Raw genomic sequence first — 19704 nt, forward strand, 5'->3', positions numbered from 1 at the left:
CACTTCTTACAGCACAGTAGTAGTCCATCACATTCATATACCATAACTTGTTCAGCCATTTCCCAATTGATGGAGATCCCCTCAGTTTCCATTTCTTTGCCATCACAAAAATTGATATTTTTGTACATAGAGGTCCTGTTTCTCTTTCTTTGATCTCTGGTGCATAGACCTGGTAGCAATATTGCTGAGTCAAAGGGTATGCAGAGTTTAATAGCCTTTTGGGCATAGTTCAAAATTGATTTCCAGAATTGTTGGACTAGTTCACAACTCCACCAACGATGCATTCAAGTAACTGTTTTTCCACATCCCCTCCAACATTTGTCATTTTCCTTGTCATCTTAGCCAATTTGTAAGGTGGTACCTCAGTTGTTTTAATTAGCATTTCTTGTTTTTTTATATATAACTACTGATAACTGATTTTTCTCACTCTGAAAACTGCCTATTCATATCATTAGATCATTTATCAATGGGAGAATGGCTCTTATTTTTGTAAATTTGGATCAGTTCCCTATATATTTTAGAAATGAGACCTTTAGCAGAGAAACTCGTTACAAAAAAGAAAAGTCCTCCCCTCTTCCCCTCCCACCCCCGCCCCGTTTCCTGCTTTCTTCTTATTTAAGCTTTATTGGTTTTGTGTAATTTTTTTTCATGTATATGCTCAGAATTATCCATTTTACCTTCCACTTTGTTGAGTCGTAGATTTTTTAAAACAAAAGGCAGAGGCCACCACCAAAGGCAAATCGCCTCACCAAAGGAATGTAGTAGTTGTAGAGGCACACATTTACATTAGACTGTTTTGTAAACTATTTCGCACTTTCTCCTGTTGTCTTAAAATCTTGGTCAGTGTCCAGGCCCTGTGTTGGAACGTGGGCAGATCTCTCCATGGTGCTGAAGCCTCCCTACTGATTGGTCATAAGTCTTCCTCATAGTCCCTAGCCTGTTTTCACTTTAACACAGATTAAAGTTTATTGCCTATATCTTGGAAAGGTAGCATTCCACCTACTTATTATGCACAAATAGCCCATGTTTCTTAGCTCTCAGTCTTACAGCAGGGATTTTAAAACTGATCTGTTTAAAAAAAAATAGCACCGAGTTCTCTCTCCTTTTCCTGCCACCTTAGGAGTGGAGTTGGGCGGGGTTAGGGATAGGTACATCCTAGGCTAGAAAAACAGCAGTAGGGTTCCTCCCTTCAGCCCTATCGCTGTGGTTCTCCGAACTACATTTCCCATCAAGACCTGACAACACCACGTGACTGAAGCCTAGCAATCACTTCCTGTAGACCAGAATGCTTCCTGGAAGCTTTTGCTGCCGGAAGGTAAGTGTGTTACGGCCAGCTCTTGGGCATGTGCCTTCTCTTTTTATCACCAGATCCTCGGTCCTAGGTGTAAAGAGGGTATTGGGGTTGGGAAGACCACCACGCGCTGTCTTCACATCTCAGCCCCTTTCTCCCTGCCGGAGGTACAGTAGACGGGCGGCTCTAGCTCTGACCTGCGGTAGGTGCACACCCCGGGAAGTCCCCTGTTTTGGGGAACTGAGCCTTTCCTAAGGAGTTCCATCCTTCCTGAAGGTTGGACGCCAGGCGGCTGGTTCCTAGAGACCTTGGTGAAGGGAGCTGTAAGTATGGAGAAAGAGCAACACAGCGGTAGCTACTCTCCTAAAAGTTTGCAAGGAGTTTTGTCTTTGATCATAGCTATGCAAATGAAGAATCCTCACTTTGTTACTTTAATCAAGTCATCAAAAACTTCTCTTGAACACAAATACTACCCTGAGGAATTACTTGTAACGTGGTGCATCCCTTTTCACTAAACCAAAAGCCTGAGATCTGACCAAGTAGATTTGAAATAGAACTAAAACTTTGCTAGTGGTAAGAATGCAAAGGCAGAGGGGTATATTGCTGTGGGGAACACGTGGTTTTTAATTTTAAAATAAAATCTGGTGAAGGGGAAATTTATCTGGCATAAATGCTTCTAGATGGAATTGATTCAAATGCAAAACTAGACTGTGGATTATTTAGGTTTTTATTTGAAAACATCCTTTGAACAGCTCCTGTAGTAAAATTACAAACCATATTAATAAAAACAAGTGGCCACAATATCAGCAGGGACAGACATGAGGGAAAAGAATGCTGGTAAAAGATTGAACAAACCCAGAGCCTAGGCTGTGACCTTATAACAACTCAAGAAAGCAAAATGTCATTGGTAAAGACAGAAAAAGAAAATGAAGTTTTAGGGGGATCATTTAAAGCTCCTCTGGCTTCAGATACTTAGATGAGGATTCTTCATTTTCTTTCCCTGCCTTTTCCCTACCCTCAAAGAGACCAATTAGTTGCATCTATTCCATGCCACAAGAGTGAACTGGATTTAAATCTTGTTCCTAAATCCAGTTTTTATTTGTAGTAGACGTTATACAACAGCATTCTGGAATTTTAATGTAGTACAATTTGTTCTATAATATGCTGTAGGCCACAGGAATCAGTAGGGTTACATTAAGTTTAATCGATCCTGAAGTGATCAAGCAGATAAATAACATTCTTCAATTTAACAAATTCAATTCAACAGACATTTATTAAGTGCCTACTCTATGCAAGGAATTCTTGAGCAGAGTTCTGCAATGGAACATGGTGTATCTATACATTATAAAAAGGTGCTTTTAGGAGCCTCACATTAATGACTGGATATATTAATAGCTTTCCTTTAGCAACAGGAAATTTGACCTTTGATTTACCCTTATTTACTTTATTCAGGAGCTATTATGGGGAGGGCAGGCCTTGTGTTCTTATTCCTTACCCTTCCCCTTAGCTGTTACAGAATTAGGAAGAAGGGGAGCTGGTTGGTGGGGAATGTAGGCAGGGACAGAATCCTATGAATTAGGAGTTCTAGTTCATTATGATCATGTTATATTAGGAAGTATCTGGTAGAGATATGGGCAAGTTTATACATTTCTAAAACATTCTTTATTAAGACAGGTTTAACTCCCAGCAGCTATAAAAGTCACACACAGCAACAACTGACTGATAAAATCACACAACTCCTCAGCCTGGCCAAATGGGGAAAAGGCACAGAATACAAGTAGTGCTTATTGTCAAATTGACAAAAATACTACGAGTTTGGTTCTTTCTCTGGCATGATTTGTCTTAAGAGTGCTGGGTTTGGGAATGGTAATTTGGAAGTTAATTGGCATCTGACACAGGTTTGGAATAGAAAGAAAAAAGCCAGTGATGGATGAAGTCCTTCCTTAAAATGTTTCTTGTTTTTTTAAAAATCAGTTGTTTCTCTTTATGGAAAGTGTGAACAAACTAGATAGTCACAGATTATCTTGAGTAGGAAACTAGACAGTAAAGGACTAAGAGGGAGAAACAGGGGAAGGGAGCATCCTGGGCATGATACCATTTGCTAGGTCACAGCGCACACCCCAACGTAAGGCAGATCTTTTCTTCATAGTTGGTACTAAGTAGTTGTTGGGGACATATATGTGCTGAGGCTTGGGTTGGGGCTCTGGCCGACAGATCATCTGCTCTCGAACACCCCAACGAAGGTCCTTCCTTTGATCTTCTCCTGGGAACCTCATTGAATCCCAATCTCTTTTGTACTCAAAATACCGTGCTACTCGGTCAATCTTTCCCCGGTTTCGGCCTAGCTGATCCATCTTTGGGAGAATGAATGACTTGGGTCGGTTAGACACAATCAGATCTTGTTTGTAACCTGGGGGTTCCATTGCTTCTCTTTGTAGGTAGCAGATGATTTCTTCTTCTTCTTCCTGAGAAATGTCATGGTACGAATGTTGTGGATAGAACTTTTCTGAACTATCCATACCTTCAGCCTCAGCCTCAGCCTCACTGTCGTCTTGGCAGGGCTGCAGATTCATTAGTTTTCGCCTCAAGTCCCAGAGCTCCATGTCATTTTCTATACTAGACCCTGAATCACTTACAACAGACTCATCTGTAACCACTACTTCACCATCTGGCTTCCTACGAAGCACCTTCCTCTTCATTACTGGCTTCCGGGCTATCTGGGAGGTGTCTGAGTCAGTCTCTGAAACTATAAGATCTTCTTGTGCGCACCGCAGATGCACAGGAAGAGAGGGTGCCTTGCTCAGGGTCACTGAAGCTTTACTATAGGGATCATACTGGTTTGATCTAGCTTCTCTTATGGTATCCCCCTCACCCTGCCCTGCACAGATCTGGGTAAAGGCTATAGCAGCAGCTGCCATACGTTCTTCTGGATCCATAGCGGCCCATTTTTGCTTATCAGGCCCCATTAGTTTCTCCATTGCTGCTTCTATGTTGTAGGCATGTCTGTAAAAGAAAACAATGAAGAGTTTAAGTGTTTCACAAGACTAGCCTAATGTTATATACCATATTTATAAATTTGTCAGTTTTCTATTTCTGACAGAACATTTATAGTAGTCATGCCTAATACTTTGAAAGTGGGTAAGGGAGCATTCTAAATTGTTTGTACTTCTGATAAGTCAACAGTTTAAATAGTAGATGTGAATGTCTACAATACTTTTTAGAGACTCAGAATTCAGTTTTTTGGGTTGTTTGCCTTCACACTGCTCTCACATAATACCCTCTGTGCTTTCTACCTTTTTTATCTTATATTATTCATCCAATGCTAGATATATTTCATTGCTATTCTTTTTCAGACTTAGTTTGTGATTTGTCTACACTTGATTTCTCATACTCCCAACACACAAATTTTCTATCTAAATAATGATGCCTTGTCACCCTATCAATAGTTGTTACAGATGATGAATGGGTGAGGAGGATTGAGAATAATACTCAGCAGGCTAATAGTTTTCCTAGGATAAAAATTTTTAAGGTTGTAAAAGTTGATTTTAACAGTCCTTACTGTTTTTACTTAGGCATTGTATTTTTCAAAAGAATAAAAGGAATATGCATCCAAAATGATTTAATCTCAAGATTCAGTGTAGGAAAAATAATACTAAAATTTCATGTGAAAAATTAAGCATGTAACTTAAGGATCTCTATAGTTACTTTTGTCTTTTTTTGAAGTCATGCAATACAGATTTCTATATTGGCCATGTTGACAAAAAGAAAAAATTCAAGAAAAAGTGAAAAGCATTATGCTTTAATCTGAACTTGAGTTCATCAGTTTTCTTTGGAAGTGGATAGCATTTTTCATCATGAGTCCTTTGTAACTGTCTTGGATCATTATATTGATCAAAGTAGCTAAGTCTTTCACAGTTGATCATCACAACACTATTGCTGTTGTTATGTTTCACTTGTCTTACCCAATCTGCTCATCTTATCTTATACCACCACTGAGGAAGTTCTAGGTGCAATAAGCCCAATTGTGTTGCCACTACCAGGTGCCATCATGCCAGATATTATTGATAGCGTCTCCCCCTACTTATTAGTCAGCTCTACAGTCTTACTTTCATCTGAATCTGTTATTTTTGAGGGAGAAATTAAAAAGTAGAGGATTGAATGAGTCTGGAGGCTGTTACCAAAGTCAGTATTAATACTTGACATGGGAGGCAGTCTTTTATAAAGCTTAAAATTACCTTTTTTCTGCCATTGAAATTACTTCAGGTGAGAGTTTCTTAGTTGTTTCTGAACTTTGCTTCCAATGTGGAATAAAACCATTGATTAAGTTCTTTCAGTCAGTTTAGCCTTCCATTTTATCACCTTGAAGATGGAGCTGAATACTTGAGAGACGATGTGGATCAAGGCACTCAGAAATCTTCATCTGAAATATTGGTAAGTGACAACACCTCAGTAAGGTAGACAGGCTTATCAATACAAGTAGCAAGATTTTACAAGTAGGATCTTAGAAGGTCTACTGACTAAATACACATTTTTGGCAAACAAGTGCAATTGGGAAAAATCAGTAGTCTGTTTTCAATGATCCCTGCTAACAAAAGCCATGTAAACAGGTGGATACAATTGAGAGAACCCCCAAACATCATTTTAGCTATTTCTGAACAAATTTACCAAGATAGCTGGTAATGGCTCTTCCCCAGTTTGTGTTTCTCCTTCCCCTGCCTGACTGAATGGACCAGAAGGCAGAGTTTAGGATGAAGTAGCATGTCTGAGATAGTCAACAAGGTGGCTAATTCAGAATTGTTAACTTCTTGGATTCATGTACACTGGCAAAGGTCAGGGTTTTTCAAAATTAGAAGCTAATGAAACCTGAGAATGTATTTGAGAGTATGACTGTAGTAATAACTATGATATAATCACCAGAATGTGATCATCATCAAGTGCTTCATTTCTAAATTCTTATTTAAGGCAGAGAGAAACTATATACTTTTTTACATTTTGGAGATACAAGATGGAAGGAAACATAGAGACAAATCAGACTGAGACACTCCTCAAGAGAATACAAGAACTGGAGAGAGAGGTACAGAGGCTACAACGGGAACAGGCTGACAACAAGAGCCCAAACATCAAAGGGGAGAGTTCCACTGAAGCTGGGAAACCAAAGAAACGGCAGCAGCGTGCTTTTAACTTCAGTACATATGGCCAAAGACACGTAGCTCTAAGGATAGCTTATTTGGGTTGGGGATACCAGGGTTTTGCCAGTCAAGAAAATACAAACAACACCATTGAGGAGAAACTGTTTGAGGCACTAACCAAGACTCGGCTAGTAGAAAGCAGACAGACATCTAACTACCACAGATGTGGGCGAACAGACAAAGGAGTTAGTGCCTTTGGACAGGTCAGTAGCTTTTTCTAATTCTTGTAAGATGCCGGGGGTTGCTAGATGTGCATGCTGTGGAGTTAGGTTTACTGTAAACGTAAAATGCTCTTTTCCTCATTTCATAGGTGATTTCCCTTAACCTTCGCTCCCAACTTCCAGAGAGTAAGAAGCCAGAAGATCAAAGTTTGGAAGGTGGTATCAATGACTCTGTTGAAGAGATTCGTTATACCCATATTCTCAATCGGGTGCTCCCTCCAGACATCCGGGTGCTGGCTTGGGCCCCTGTAGAACCCAGCTTTAGTGCCCGGTTCAGCTGCCTTGAACGGACTTATCGCTACTTTTTCCCCTGTGCCGATCTAGATATTGAAGCCATGAATGATGCAGCCCAAAAATATGTTGGTACACATGATTTCCGTAACTTATGTAAAATGGATGTGGCCAATGGTGTGATAAATTTCCAGCGGACTATCCTGTCTGCTAAAGTACACCTAGTGGCCTTGCGGGGTCCAGGGGAGAAACTTCAACAGCAGGAACCATTCCAATTATGTCAATTTGAAGTGACTGGGCAGGCATTTCTTTACCATCAAGTTCGTTGTATGATGGCTATTCTCCTCCTTATTGGCCAGAGAATGGAGAAACCAGAGATCATTGATGAACTGCTGAACATAGAGAAAAATCCTCAAAAACCACAGTACAGGTAATGGAAAATTCCAACAATTTTACATAAACTTCTTTTTACTTTGGGTAGTTCCATTCTCTTATTTTCATTAGCTACTTATTTTTAATGTTTCCCTAACATACTCTTGGGCCAAGCACCTTAAATGTAAATAGAATATTTATTCTAAATAAGTACTCATATTTAAGTTCTTAACTTCTACATTAGTGGCATGAGAATGTATTATTACTTCAGGTGAGTCAGGCAGCAAGCATTAATTTATCATTTTACTTGCTTTGTTTTTATTTAATGGGTTTCGCTTATACTGTACTATTATGCCACTTTTAATACCTTTTCTAATGTTTACTTCCTATTTGTCAGTTATGGAGCAATAAAAATAGATTCCTCATTTTGAGAGCAGATTGAGGCTCTAGGATTGGGCTTATTACATGTAAGACTCCCCCTTCTGGTCAACTTTATATAGCTAGGTTTCAATTAACAAAAGTGTGTGTGTGTGTTTTTGAACTAGTTTTAAAAAAGTTAGCTTTTGTGGTGTTAACTCATTTCTACGTAACCTGGGTTAATATAGGACTTTTTTCTTCTAATGTAGGTCAAATCTAAATGTCTAAAAGAGGATTTATTTCTATTTTGATTATAAAATACTTAAAGGACAAGGAACAAATTTAATTCATTGGTATCTTTATATAGCATCCAAGAAAATACTCTACATTGTAGTGGGCACTTAATAAATACTATTAACTTTTCTATGAAACTGAAGAAATCAATGATCTTGTCTTTTTGCAGCATGGCAGTGGAATTTCCTCTAGTTCTATATGATTGTAAATTTGAGAACATCAAATGGATCTATGATCGGGAGGTCCAAGAGTTCAATGTTACACACTTGCAGCAACTGTGGGCTAGTTATGCAGTTAAAACTCACATGTTATACAGCATGCTACAGGGACTGGACTCTGCTGCCATATCTCCTGGATCAGGTAGGTGAGAAAAAACTGAAACCATGACTCATACAGGGGGGAGGCAGATTATTAGAAAGACTGGAGGTTTCATTGTATTAAGTTCATATAATTAATTGCTAATTGTACACTGCAGGATCAAAGAGAAATGAAGTGGTCCAGTGGAGAGATGTCAAGCCTTCTGTCCAGAAGCAGATTAGTGCCTTTGTAGAGGGAGTGAAAACACGAACCTATAAGCCATTATTGGATCGTCCTAGATGTGAAGGCTTAGAGTCCCGGATCCAGCACTTTGTTAGAAGGGGACGAATTAAGCAGCCACAGGTATGCCAAGAGGAGGAAAGACAAACCAAAAGGGACCACAGTGATACTATGGAAGAAGAAAGCAACACCTCAGAAAAACTAACAAAGAAGATCTGTGTTAATAGGAATTAAAAGTGCCATCTGATATTAGGAAAGATGATGAAACCTGGAGGGGCAAATCAGGTTAGAATAAAGGAAGACCAAAATGAATTACTGTTAAAGAACTACAGAACAAAACTCCTTTTTAAAGGAAGAGTTTGTTCTCTGAATTTTATCTGCTGGTTTTCCATAAGGTTTTAGATTAAAAACAAAATCAAAACCTTACAATTTTAAACTGAATTTGCCTACATTCCAAGTATGAAGTTAGTGGTTGAAGAAAGCACAACTTGGACCAATAGGAACAGGGATGAGGCAGCAATATAAATGGAAATATCTGCCACAGCTACAGACTTGTGCCTTTGTTTTCAAATTCATTAAAGAAACTTGATTTAAAGGGGAAAAAAGTTACTTTTCAATCCTACTGTCTGTGTTTTTCATTATCTGAGCTTTACAAGAGTTTTCCCCAAGTGGAATGAAGAGAGCACAAAGGGTGAAATAAGGCTAAAAAGATGGGTTGGAACTAGATTGTAGAGATTCTTAAATGCGAGGCTGAAGAGTGTATCTTAAAGGCAATGGGAATCCACTGAAGATGTATAAGCAGCATAATGACATGGTAATTCTGTGGCTGTAATCTTTACAATTGTGTGGAAAATGGATTGGAGATGAATTAGGAAGCTTAATATAGGAAGAGGTAATAAGGGTCTGAATTAGGTTGGGAGCTTTATTAGTGGAGAGAAAGGGTTGGATATGGAGGATTTAGCAATTGATTGAATATGAGAGAGGGGTGTGAGAGAAAGAAGAGGCAAGATTGACTCAGTTTATGAATCTAGATCACAGGAAGCTTGGAGGAGATAAATTTCATAGGGAATAGATAACTAAGAACTGAAGATGATCAGAACAATCTAGGTTGTTCTTTTGTTCTAGGCTCAACATTGTCTATTTATAATGTCTTTCCCAAGAGAGACACAGAGACACACACACACTTGTGTGCAATGTCCTCTATATGTTATCTGTACAAGTGCATATCTTAACCTTTTTTTTTGTACATTTGACTTTCCTGTGTGAATGGTTAGGTGAAACTCTTTTTAGAGGTAAATTCACTGCATCAGCATTTTCTATCCTATTCAAATCATGGTGGTTGGTTTGTCTAGGCCCCAGGTTATTCCCTCTCCTTTCTCAAGTTCAGTACTTGGATCAGTCTTCCTCTTCAGTCTGTGCCCTTATACTAGGGGATTTAATTATGCATATCGATGCTCACTCAAATTCCTTACTATGACCTCAGCTCCACATAGGGATGATCATACCTACAAGTGTTAAGATTCCTTAATCAAAATCTGACATTCCTCTGGCCATTTCTATGTCTCAGCCCTCCTAACCTATTCTTTGCTGTCATTGTGACCTCGAATCCCTTCACCCCTCAGTATTTTCTCAAGCCATTATCCCTACTCTGATTTCTCTTCCCAGTCATGACCCTGTAACTACTTAACTGATACCCTTAAACAGCTTGCTGCTTCATCACTGCTAATCCCTTACCAAATTCCAGCCCTAAATTACTCCCACCATTGCTTTTCTCTTTTCCTACTCATGTGCTACGAAACAGACTTGGAAGTCAGCAAACTGGGTACACTATAAATTCATGTTATTCAACTTTAACCGGGCCCTCAATACAGCAAGACAATTCTTTTACTCCTCCCTAATTGATTCCTTATTTCATTCCCCACAGCAGCTAATCCACCTTTAACCTCCCATATTTCTCCCCAGCTCTACTCTGTGCTGAGGATCTAGTCTCTTTTCCTGAGAAAACAGGAACTCTTACTTTTTCCTTTCTTTTCATCTCAAAATTTGACATCATCTTCCCACCCCTAATCTTCTCCTTCAGACTAATAAAGATGTGTAACTTTTCCTTGGCAAGGCCAACCTTTTTATATAGCCTTTGATCTCAACCCTTATCATCCTCTCTAGCTTACTGTTACCTCAGTCACCCTCTAATCATCACTCTCCCAGCCTACTGGTTCTTTTCTTGCTTCAAACCTTTCCTAGACTCTACTCGTCTATCTTCCCTTTCTCAGCTAAATTTCTTGGGGGCCCACCTCTCCACATATGCCTCCATTTTCTTTCCTCCCTCAACACACTCAACCCTTTGTAGTCAGTCACTCAACTGAAACTGCTGTCTCCAAAGTTACCAGTAATATCTTAATTGTCCAATCAGAAAGTTGAGTTAGTCCTAATTAATCTTAACACACTGCTGCATTTGACATTGTTGATCACTTCCTCTTTTCTGGGTTTTTTTTGATGCTGTCTGACCATTCCCTTTAATCTTCCTTGCTAGCTCATCATCTATATCATATTAACAACTCCAGGTATTCCCCAAGGCTTTGTCTTGGGCTGTATCTTTGCTCTTTATACTTTTTCTTGGTGATCCCATCTCCTATAAGTTTCATTATCATCTATGCAGTTGACTTACAGATGTCATATATTATACTCCAGTCTCCTGAGCTTCATCAAGTGCCTTTTGGACAATAGAACTGGATGTCCCAGAACCATCTCAAACTCAGCATGCCCAGAATAGAACTGGTCTTTTCTGCCAAATTCACATTTTTTCTAAAGGTCCTGATTTCTGCTGAAATCACCACCAGTCTTCCAGTCTCTAGCCCTGTCCTTAATTCCTCTTTCTCCCTCCCCCAACACATCCAAGTTGTTGCTGAATCATGCCATTGCTCCTTTCACAATATACCTTGCACCCGTGCTTTTCTCTCCATTCACACCTTAGTTGAGGTTCTCATCATGAATTGCCCAGATTGCTCCATCATGTAAGTCTCCTTATTGTTCTCCCAGCCTCAAGTCTCTCCCCACACTCCAGTCTATCCACATGAATGCTAGTCATTTCCTTTAGCATAGATCTGGCTGTCGATCCCATTATTTCTCTGTTTAAAAGTATGGCTCCAACAACCTTTCTCACCTCAATGTACACTACTTCCCTCCTGTGCTCTGCAATCCAGCCAAAGTGGCCTTTTAACTTCCTCACATGTCACACTTCATCTCCCATTTCTATGTATCTATTCCCTGCCTGCAATGAACTCCTTTCTCACTTCTGCCTCTTTTTCTTCAAGACGTAACTTGAGCAACACCTCCACAAAGCCCACCCTAATCTTCCCAACTGTTAGTGCTCTTCCTCCCTATTCTGTTTATTCTCTATATTTATTATGTATTTACTTACTTATACATGTATTTTTTTCCATTAGAATGCAAGTTTCTCTGAGAGTAGGGATTGTCTGATTCTTTTTATTTGTATCCCCAGGGAAGAACAGAGTGGATGCTCAATAATTGCTTGTAGATGGATTGATTACTTGGTCATGGATCTCATCCAGGGACCCAGATTCAGTCAACAAACATTCATTAAGTGCCTACTACATGCCAGGCACTGTACCAAGCACTGGGCATATAATTAAGAAAAAAGACAGTTCCTGCCCGCAAGGAGCTTACAATCTAACGGGGGAAGATGCGATCAGTGTTATGTCATCACCAAAGAGGAGCATCTGGAAGAACTCATCCTCCACAGAAAGGGTTAACCTTTTTTTGTCGTGAAATTTTTTTTTAGTAGTTAAAATTTATGCACCCCTTCTCAGAATAAAGTTTTAAAGTAACTAACTGCTAAAAATAATAGCATCTGCAAAGTGCTTTACAATTATCTTATTCTAATTAAAGGAAATAATAAATTTCAGTTAGAGGTTTTATTTACTTTTTTGTTTGTTTTGGTAAGGCAATTGAGGGTTAAGTGACTTGCCCAGTGTCACATAGCTAGGAATTGTCAAGTGCCTGAGGCTGAATTTGAACTCAAGTCCTCCTGATTCCAGGGTGGGTGCTCTATCCACTGTGCTACCTAGCTACTCCCAGTTGTAAAATGAGTATGTAATTTCCCTCCTCCCCCTATCCAAATCCACAGACCCAACCCAGGTTATGAATTCCTGCTCTATAGCAATGGTTCTCAAACTTTTTCTTTTTTTAAACTTTTCTTATGGCACAGTCTTTTTTGCTGTCAGGAACTGGGGCACTCTCACTACAGGAAGGTTAGCAGACTCATGAATACGAAGACAATTGCAAATGTTAAATTCCATTTAAGGGCATTGTGGTGGGTAAAAGATGAAATCACTAAGGAAACAAAGGCTCAATCTTCTAAACATATCGATTTATTAAGCAGCACATGACAACTGCCCAACAAACTTTGACCAGGACCAGACCTCCTCAGTTTATTAGTCCTGGACCCTGAATACAGGGGGCGCCAGACTGTTATATATTAGAAACAATCAAATAAAAGCAATTAATTAAAACAATACAACATTAGGTAATCTGATTTTTAATTGGAGAAAAGATTAAGGACTTTCCAAGTTGGGATGGGGAGAGTGAACAGGGGCAATTCCCTGAATTCAGAAAAAGAGGTGTCCCATTCCACCCAAGAGTCTGTGGACAATCAAAGGAACATGGAAACAATAACTGATTGATTAGAACTGGGCCAGTTTTCCGATAAGACACATGGGTTGCTTGAGATACACAACTGTGAGAAAACTCCTTGTGTCAATCTTTGGATCTGACTGGGTTTCTGGTCAGCATAACCCAGGTCCTTAGTTAAGGGTCTCTACACAGCAGTAGAGGTGGTTCAGTTTCCCATCTATGAAGGACTAGATTCACACAATGCAGTAAGATCTCCCAGTTCCCACAAATGAATAAAGTTTTCTCAGAGACTGGATTAGACCCATAATTGAATAGAAAAGGAACTGAGGTATATCTCCAGAACTGAGTCACAAGATGGAGTCAGTGTGATTCACTCAATTCCACAATCAACCATTTGCCATACTAAAATCCCCTCAATTCTCTTAGCATTCCAATAAGAGCACACCTAGCCCTTGCAGCACACATACATTTTAGGAAATCCCTCACAAATTTGGACCCTGACCTGTATCTCCTCTGACAACGAACACATTTGGCTGTTTTATGCTTACCTGATACTATTCAAAAGGTCAAATAGGTTCTCTCTGTTCTATATTTTGGGGAATCTTTTATCCTTTTGATGTGCACAAGAGATATCTTGTTAGAGAGGTCCTTTTAAGGTAGTGTTCCAGTTAACCAAAATTTTAAAAAATCAAATAAGAAACAACAAGCACCGTGGGATCTTGTATTCTCTACATCTTTTTGTTGATTGTATGATTGCTTTGGGAAATTGCAAAGTTCCTTTAATGACCTTAAACTTTTCCCTGAATAAAGGCCCATATTTTTAATACCAATATTTTACCAGTGTGGTTATATGGCTCTAAGTTGGGAACTTTAATCTCCAAAGAAATGAAATGAATATAACTCAAGAGGGCAATGGAGAGTAGCATAATAGGTGCAAATAAGCTCCAATACTTTACAAATAAAGAATTACAATGAAATATGTGAGCAAAAAATAAGGTGATCAGGTATGAGGTGAACTCATTGGATAGCCTGTGTTCTTCATTGGTATCCTCACATTGTTTAAGAGAGAGGAAATGGACAAGAGTAGGGAAATGTTGATGGACTGCAATCGGCATTATTAATACAATAATGAGATCTGAGATTCATTTGAGAGGTAATGATTTCGATTCTAAATATTTTGTTTAGTTTGAGACAATGTTGGGACACTCGTATGTATGTGTATATAGCCAGCAAGCAGCTAGCGACATGGGATTGAATTTCTAAAGAAAGTAGCTGAATATATGGATTTGGGAGTTATCTGCATAGAGACAACAAATCTATATGAACTGACAAGATTCACAAAGCAAAGCGTAGAGAGAAGGCTGAGGATAGAGTCTTGTCAAACACTGGCACTTAGGGTTTAGGATGCAGATGGTGCTTTAGCAAAGACTGAGAAGGAATGGTCGACAGGATGATAACCAGGAGACAACAGTGTCATAAAAGCTAAGGATGCAAAGAATATCTGGAGAAAAAGGGGGAGAATAGTGTTATCAGCTATTGTGAGGTTAAGAAAGATGAAGTCTCACTTATGAGGTCATCAGTTAGCATCCAAGAGACCACTGGTCATCTTTGAGAAGGTGGTTTCAGTACATCTGGGGGATCAGAAGCCAGAGTATTAGAAGTGGAGGTAACTGAGGACACTGAACTCTTTCTAGAACTTTTTCAGTGGAAAGGTGGAGAGAAATAGGAGGTGGCAATGTAAAGTGCTGATTTAAGGGTGGGTGAGACCTGGGTATGTTTACCTTCTCTGCTATCTACAGATAAGGAGAGTAAAAAAAAAAAATACCACCACCTGGCATTAATATAGCATATACTTTGTGCCAGGGGCCGTGCTAAGTGCTTTACCAATATTATTTCATTTGATCCTCCCAACAACCCTGAGAGTAGGTATGATTATGGGGAAACTGAGGTAAATGGACATTAAGTGACTTGTCCAAAGTCACACTGCTAGTAAGTGAAGCTGGATTTGTACTCAAGCTTTCCTGACTTGAGGCCCAGTGCTCTATCTAGCTGACTGAATGAAGATGGCCACACTTCTGGAGAAGAAGGGATCAAGTGCACAAATAGAAGTGTTAGCTTTTGACAAAGGGAAGTGCTACTTCTCCAAAGACTGAAGGAGTAGGGAATAGATTAAGAGGTCTGAAGTAAGCCTAACAGATAGGCTTGATTTCTTTAGTAAAATGAGAGGCAAGGGCATTTCCTAAAAGATAGGGGTTTGGGGATAGCATTGGACATTTGAACAAGATTTACAATATTTTTGTCCCCCCACCCTCAACTTCCTACCTTGTTTTAATAAACTTTGACAGACATTTATATTCTATAAGAATCTACAAAAGCAATATTTAAATAGTTACTTCTAATATGCGTTAGATTATTATTTACATAAATGCTGTATCTAATCTATGAACATTGTAAATCAAAGTAACTCCAAATTAAAGTCTTGCATCACAAGTGAAATGTGGCTATTCTAGATCAAAGGGGCAGTGTAGCAGAAAGATTTAGAATTTAAAGATCTGAGCAGAAGTCTGGGCACTGATGATTAGCTGTGTTAACTGTGGTTAGGTTGCCTATCCTCTCTGAATCTGTTTTCTTATTTATAAAACATGGATAATAATACTAGAATTATTTACTTCAGAGTTGTGAGAAAAGCACTGTACCCATGTCAAACTGACACTATAAGGATTTGAGGAAATTTCTAGTACTTTTATGGGAAAATTGCTGTAGAACATGATTATAATCTGCTCATGGCTTCTTGTGCTGTGTAACTCCTGTTTAAATCCTTCCATAAATTTGCCAAAAGAGGTCAACCAATGTGTTGAGGCTACTTGCAAGGTCTTTTTTTCAGCAGTAAGCTTGTTGATTATGTTGGTACCCATGTAGTACACAGACTATTAACTCTTGCTACATGAGTAGCTTCATAATTATGTAACTCCCATTCTTTGTGCTCTTGATCTCTTATGCCATTAAATTCTGTCTACTAGATTGTGGTAAATCATGACAATACTCAGTGCTACGACATAGGATAGAAAAGTAAATTTTACTTCATGTTCAAACTATACAAACGACAAACTAAACACAGAAGGTGAGGCAAGTAAGAGACAAAGAGAACAAGCCACTAAAAATATTTGTTCAGCTTACTTGAAATAAGATCCATGATTTCATCAGTATAGATACCTTTTACACCTACAAAAATCACAACACTTCTGTGCATTAGGCCTTCTGCCCTAGTTTAGCGAAAAGAGCCCAGAATTTTCAGTAATGAGAGGTTTGTATCAGACTCGGTCACTAACTAGTTGTGTAATCATTTGGGTAAGTCACAGTCCCTTAATGGAACAGTTTCCTAATCCTTAAAATGGAAAATAACACTTGTACTACAAATTGCCTCCAAATGTTGTTCTGAGAGAATAAAATAGGGTTATACATAACATTCAGTAAGCAAGTACTATATAGGCAGCAAGGTGGCGCAGTGGATAGAGTGCCATGCCTGAAGTCAGGAAGAATCATTTCCCTGAGTTCAAACCTGGCCTCAGACATTAGCTTGTGTGACCCTGGGCAAATCAAACCACTCTAGTATCTTTGCCAAGAAAACCCCAAATGGGATCATGAAGAGTCAGACATGACTGAACAACAACAAAAGTACTATATAAACTTGAGCTATTACTAACAAATGGTCTTCATGAGTTCATTGCTTTTTCTAGTACATTCAAAAGACTTGAAAAATTATTTTTAAAATTTTCTTTAGGCCTAGTACAGTGTCCTGCACATTAGTTAGGGATTCATAAGTGACAAATCCTAATAGGGATTTGGATTTTTACTCAGAGGTCTGGGTTCAAATCTCAGTTCTATTACTTACCACTGTTAACCAAAAAAAATATCCCAAGTCCATAAGACGTGTTGCAACTGGATTACAAGACAAATGAACATGCGTTTGGAACTATCTTCTCCTCCCCACCCATTTTCAACTTTCTTTAGTGTATCTTCCCCCATTAGACTGTAAGTTTTTTGAGGGCATGGGCCTCCTTTCTTTTTCATATCTGATACTACAACAACTATAAGATACCCAAAGCTTAGCAAAGTGCCTGCCATATAGTAGGCACTTAATAAATGTTGACTGATTATTGCTACCCATGTGATGTTGGGCAAGTCATTTAACCACAGGGACCTCATTTTTCTCAACTGTAAAATAAAGATCTAGGTCTTAGCTCTAAACCTATGATCCTAAAAGCCTAACAAAAACTAACTTTTAAGTAACACTTTAAGGTTTTCAAAGCATTTTACATATATTATTACATCTTTCTTTCTTTTTTTGCTAGGCAATGGGGTTAAGTGACTTGCCCAGGGTCACACAACTAGTAAGTGTCAAGTATCTGAGGTTGCATTTGAACTCAGGTCCTCCTGACCCCAACAGAGCTCTATCGACTGTGCCACCTACCTGTCCCTATTACATTTTTCTCATAGCACTTCTACACCCAAAACTATATTATCAAGTATCAATCCTCAAAACCATTTGATATTGCTTAAAAAAAATAGAAAAGGAGATCAATGAAACAAACTAGACAGGGGAGAATCAGAAATAAATGTCAAGTGTTTGATAAACTTGAAAACATAAATTACTTATGAAGGAACTCCATTTTTGTTAAGAATTGCTGGCAAAACTGGTAGTTTGTACTAGATAATTCTCCATACCAACAAAATTCCAGGTCTAATGCCACCCCTACTCTTACCGAAAAAAATAAACAACCCCCCCAATAAAAAAACCCTCCTTATAACAATTTCTAAGGAAATTAATCCTTATCTCCATTTTAAAGATGAAGTAATTGAGGTTCAGAAAAATAAATCACTTCGTGGTTATACATATGAAGTGGTAAAGATTGATCATGAACCTTGGTCTCTGATTCCAAGTCCAGGCTTCTTTCCATACCATGCTTGTTCACTCAGTCAACAAACATTTATTAAGCTCTTACTATGTGCCAGGCAAATGTGTTAAGTGCTAGGATTACAAAGAAAGGCTGGTTGCTTTCTAATTTTCTAAAAGTAATAGCTGACATGTACTTTGGTTTAATGTTTGCAAAGCACTTTAAGTACATTAGATCATTTGAGACACACCAGCCTAGTGAGGTACTTATAAATGAGGAAGCTGAATCTTAGAGCAGTCAAGTGACTTGCCTAGGGTCACACAGGTAGCACTAGATTTTAGCATAGGTCTTCCATACTCTGCTCTATCTACTCCACCTTCACGAGTACAAATTCCCACAGCAAACTACTGTTATGCAGAATGTTATTTTAGCATCTGAAGATCAGATTAATTTTCTTCGACTTAGGAGTTAAAAACAGAGGTGACAGTGAAGGTAAAAAAACCCCCCAAAACAAAAACACCTTCCTGGCACATGTTAAATGCTTAATAAATGTCTGCTGATTGAGGGCAATCCTTTCGATAAGTGTCCCAGTCAACCATACAAAACCAGAGAGCTTTAGTTATTTGGGAGAGAACATAAATGGCATTTAGTGTGGCTTCATAAATGTAAAACAAAAAGTGGTAAGTTGTGGGTTGCAGTGAACTTGGAACAAGAATTTGGGCTATTTGGGGACCTGAATATAGCATGCTGTCTCTCCCTTAAAGACTAAGCTCGAAAGGACCGAACTGTCTTTTGCCTTTTTTTTTTTTTTTTTTTAAATATCATAGAGCTTAGCAAAGTGCCTGGCACACAGAAAGCATTTAATATGCTTAGGGTCTGAATAACTCCAGCATTGGGAGGCTCCTGTAGAGTTGATGGCAGCCTCCTAAACAAGAGACAAATCCTGCTCTCCTGTTTATAGCTCCAGGAGTATCCTCAATCTTGGGGGAGGAAAATATATCAATTAGAGAATCTGGGTTAAACCTTGTTCAAATTTACATCTTCCCGTAGCTTCATCTTGATGGCAGGATAATTATATTTCAATTCAACATTTACTAAGTACCTTGCAACTTACAAGATCTCATCCTCCGTGAGGAAAAATTGTTAAAAAGGGGAGTTCAAAACAGTTGGGTACTGGACGCAACAAATGTTTTTCTCCTGTTTTTTTGTTTTTTTTTTTTTCTTAACACGCATTTTAGGCAACAAAATCTCAAAGATTTGTTCTTTTTTGATTGGGAGTTGTTGCCTTTAAACCTTGAAACCACTAAGACCCCTGAGACTTCGTTTCTTGCAACAACACCAGTCTCTCCTTTCCCCCTGCACCTGCTGTCTCAGCCTCAGTCCCAAAAGGTAATTAGAGCAAAAAGACCCAATGCCCTTGTTCGCATTCGGATGGCACTTTGTTAAAAGCGTTTCCCTACAAAGAGGACAGTCTCGTGAGGGAGTAGATAAAGCAAGCACTGTCAAAACGGGGGCCAAAAAGACCTGGTCATACAGGTAGTGTCGGGGTGGGGGGGGGCCGAGGACGACAGTCTCTACTCTCCCCAAGCTGCCTCTCACGGCCTTAGCCAGGAGTAACAACCCTAACAAGTCACTAAGAAGCTGCTGGTAACAGAATCAAACATTTA

The 19704-nt window shown here is 38.9% G+C and overlaps 2 protein-coding genes across 6 annotated transcripts; one reads left to right on the forward strand and one right to left on the reverse strand.

The window, feature by feature from the left end:
• The first annotated feature begins 1322 nt into the window (after nucleotides 1-1322).
• PUS3 (pseudouridine synthase 3) lies at nucleotides 1323-12337 on the forward strand. Of its 5 annotated transcripts, none has more exons than XM_027877662.1 (6): nucleotides 1323-1493; nucleotides 5658-5722; nucleotides 6254-6683; nucleotides 6791-7362; nucleotides 8125-8315; nucleotides 8431-9109. In XM_027877662.1, the coding sequence occupies exons 2-6, from the start codon at nucleotides 5682-5684 to the stop codon at nucleotides 8724-8726; spliced, it is 1530 nt and encodes a 509-aa protein (XP_027733463.1). In that variant the 5' UTR covers nucleotides 1323-1493; nucleotides 5658-5681; the 3' UTR covers nucleotides 8727-9109. The 5 variants fall into 5 exon arrangements, with proteins under 5 accessions (XP_027733463.1, XP_027733466.1, XP_027733464.1 ...); XM_027877665.1 differs by having other exon boundaries at nucleotides 6258-6683; XM_027877663.1 differs by lacking the exon at nucleotides 1323-1493 and adding an exon at nucleotides 1500-1614.
• HYLS1 (HYLS1 centriolar and ciliogenesis associated) lies at nucleotides 2001-5631 on the reverse strand. The gene is made up of 2 exons (XM_027877666.1): nucleotides 5527-5631; nucleotides 2001-4294 (listed from the first exon to the last, which is right to left on the reverse strand). Exons 1-2 carry the CDS (start codon nucleotides 5538-5540, stop codon nucleotides 3343-3345), a joined length of 966 nt encoding a protein of 321 aa, XP_027733467.1. The 5' UTR covers nucleotides 5541-5631; the 3' UTR covers nucleotides 2001-3342.
• Nucleotides 12338-19704: the final 7367 nt, after the last annotated feature.

The sequence above is a fragment of the Vombatus ursinus genome, unplaced genomic scaffold (assembly GCF_900497805.2).
Source record: "Vombatus ursinus unplaced genomic scaffold, bare-nosed wombat genome assembly UNPS02014813.1, whole genome shotgun sequence".
Classification (NCBI taxonomy): Eukaryota; Metazoa; Chordata; class Mammalia; order Diprotodontia; family Vombatidae; genus Vombatus; species Vombatus ursinus.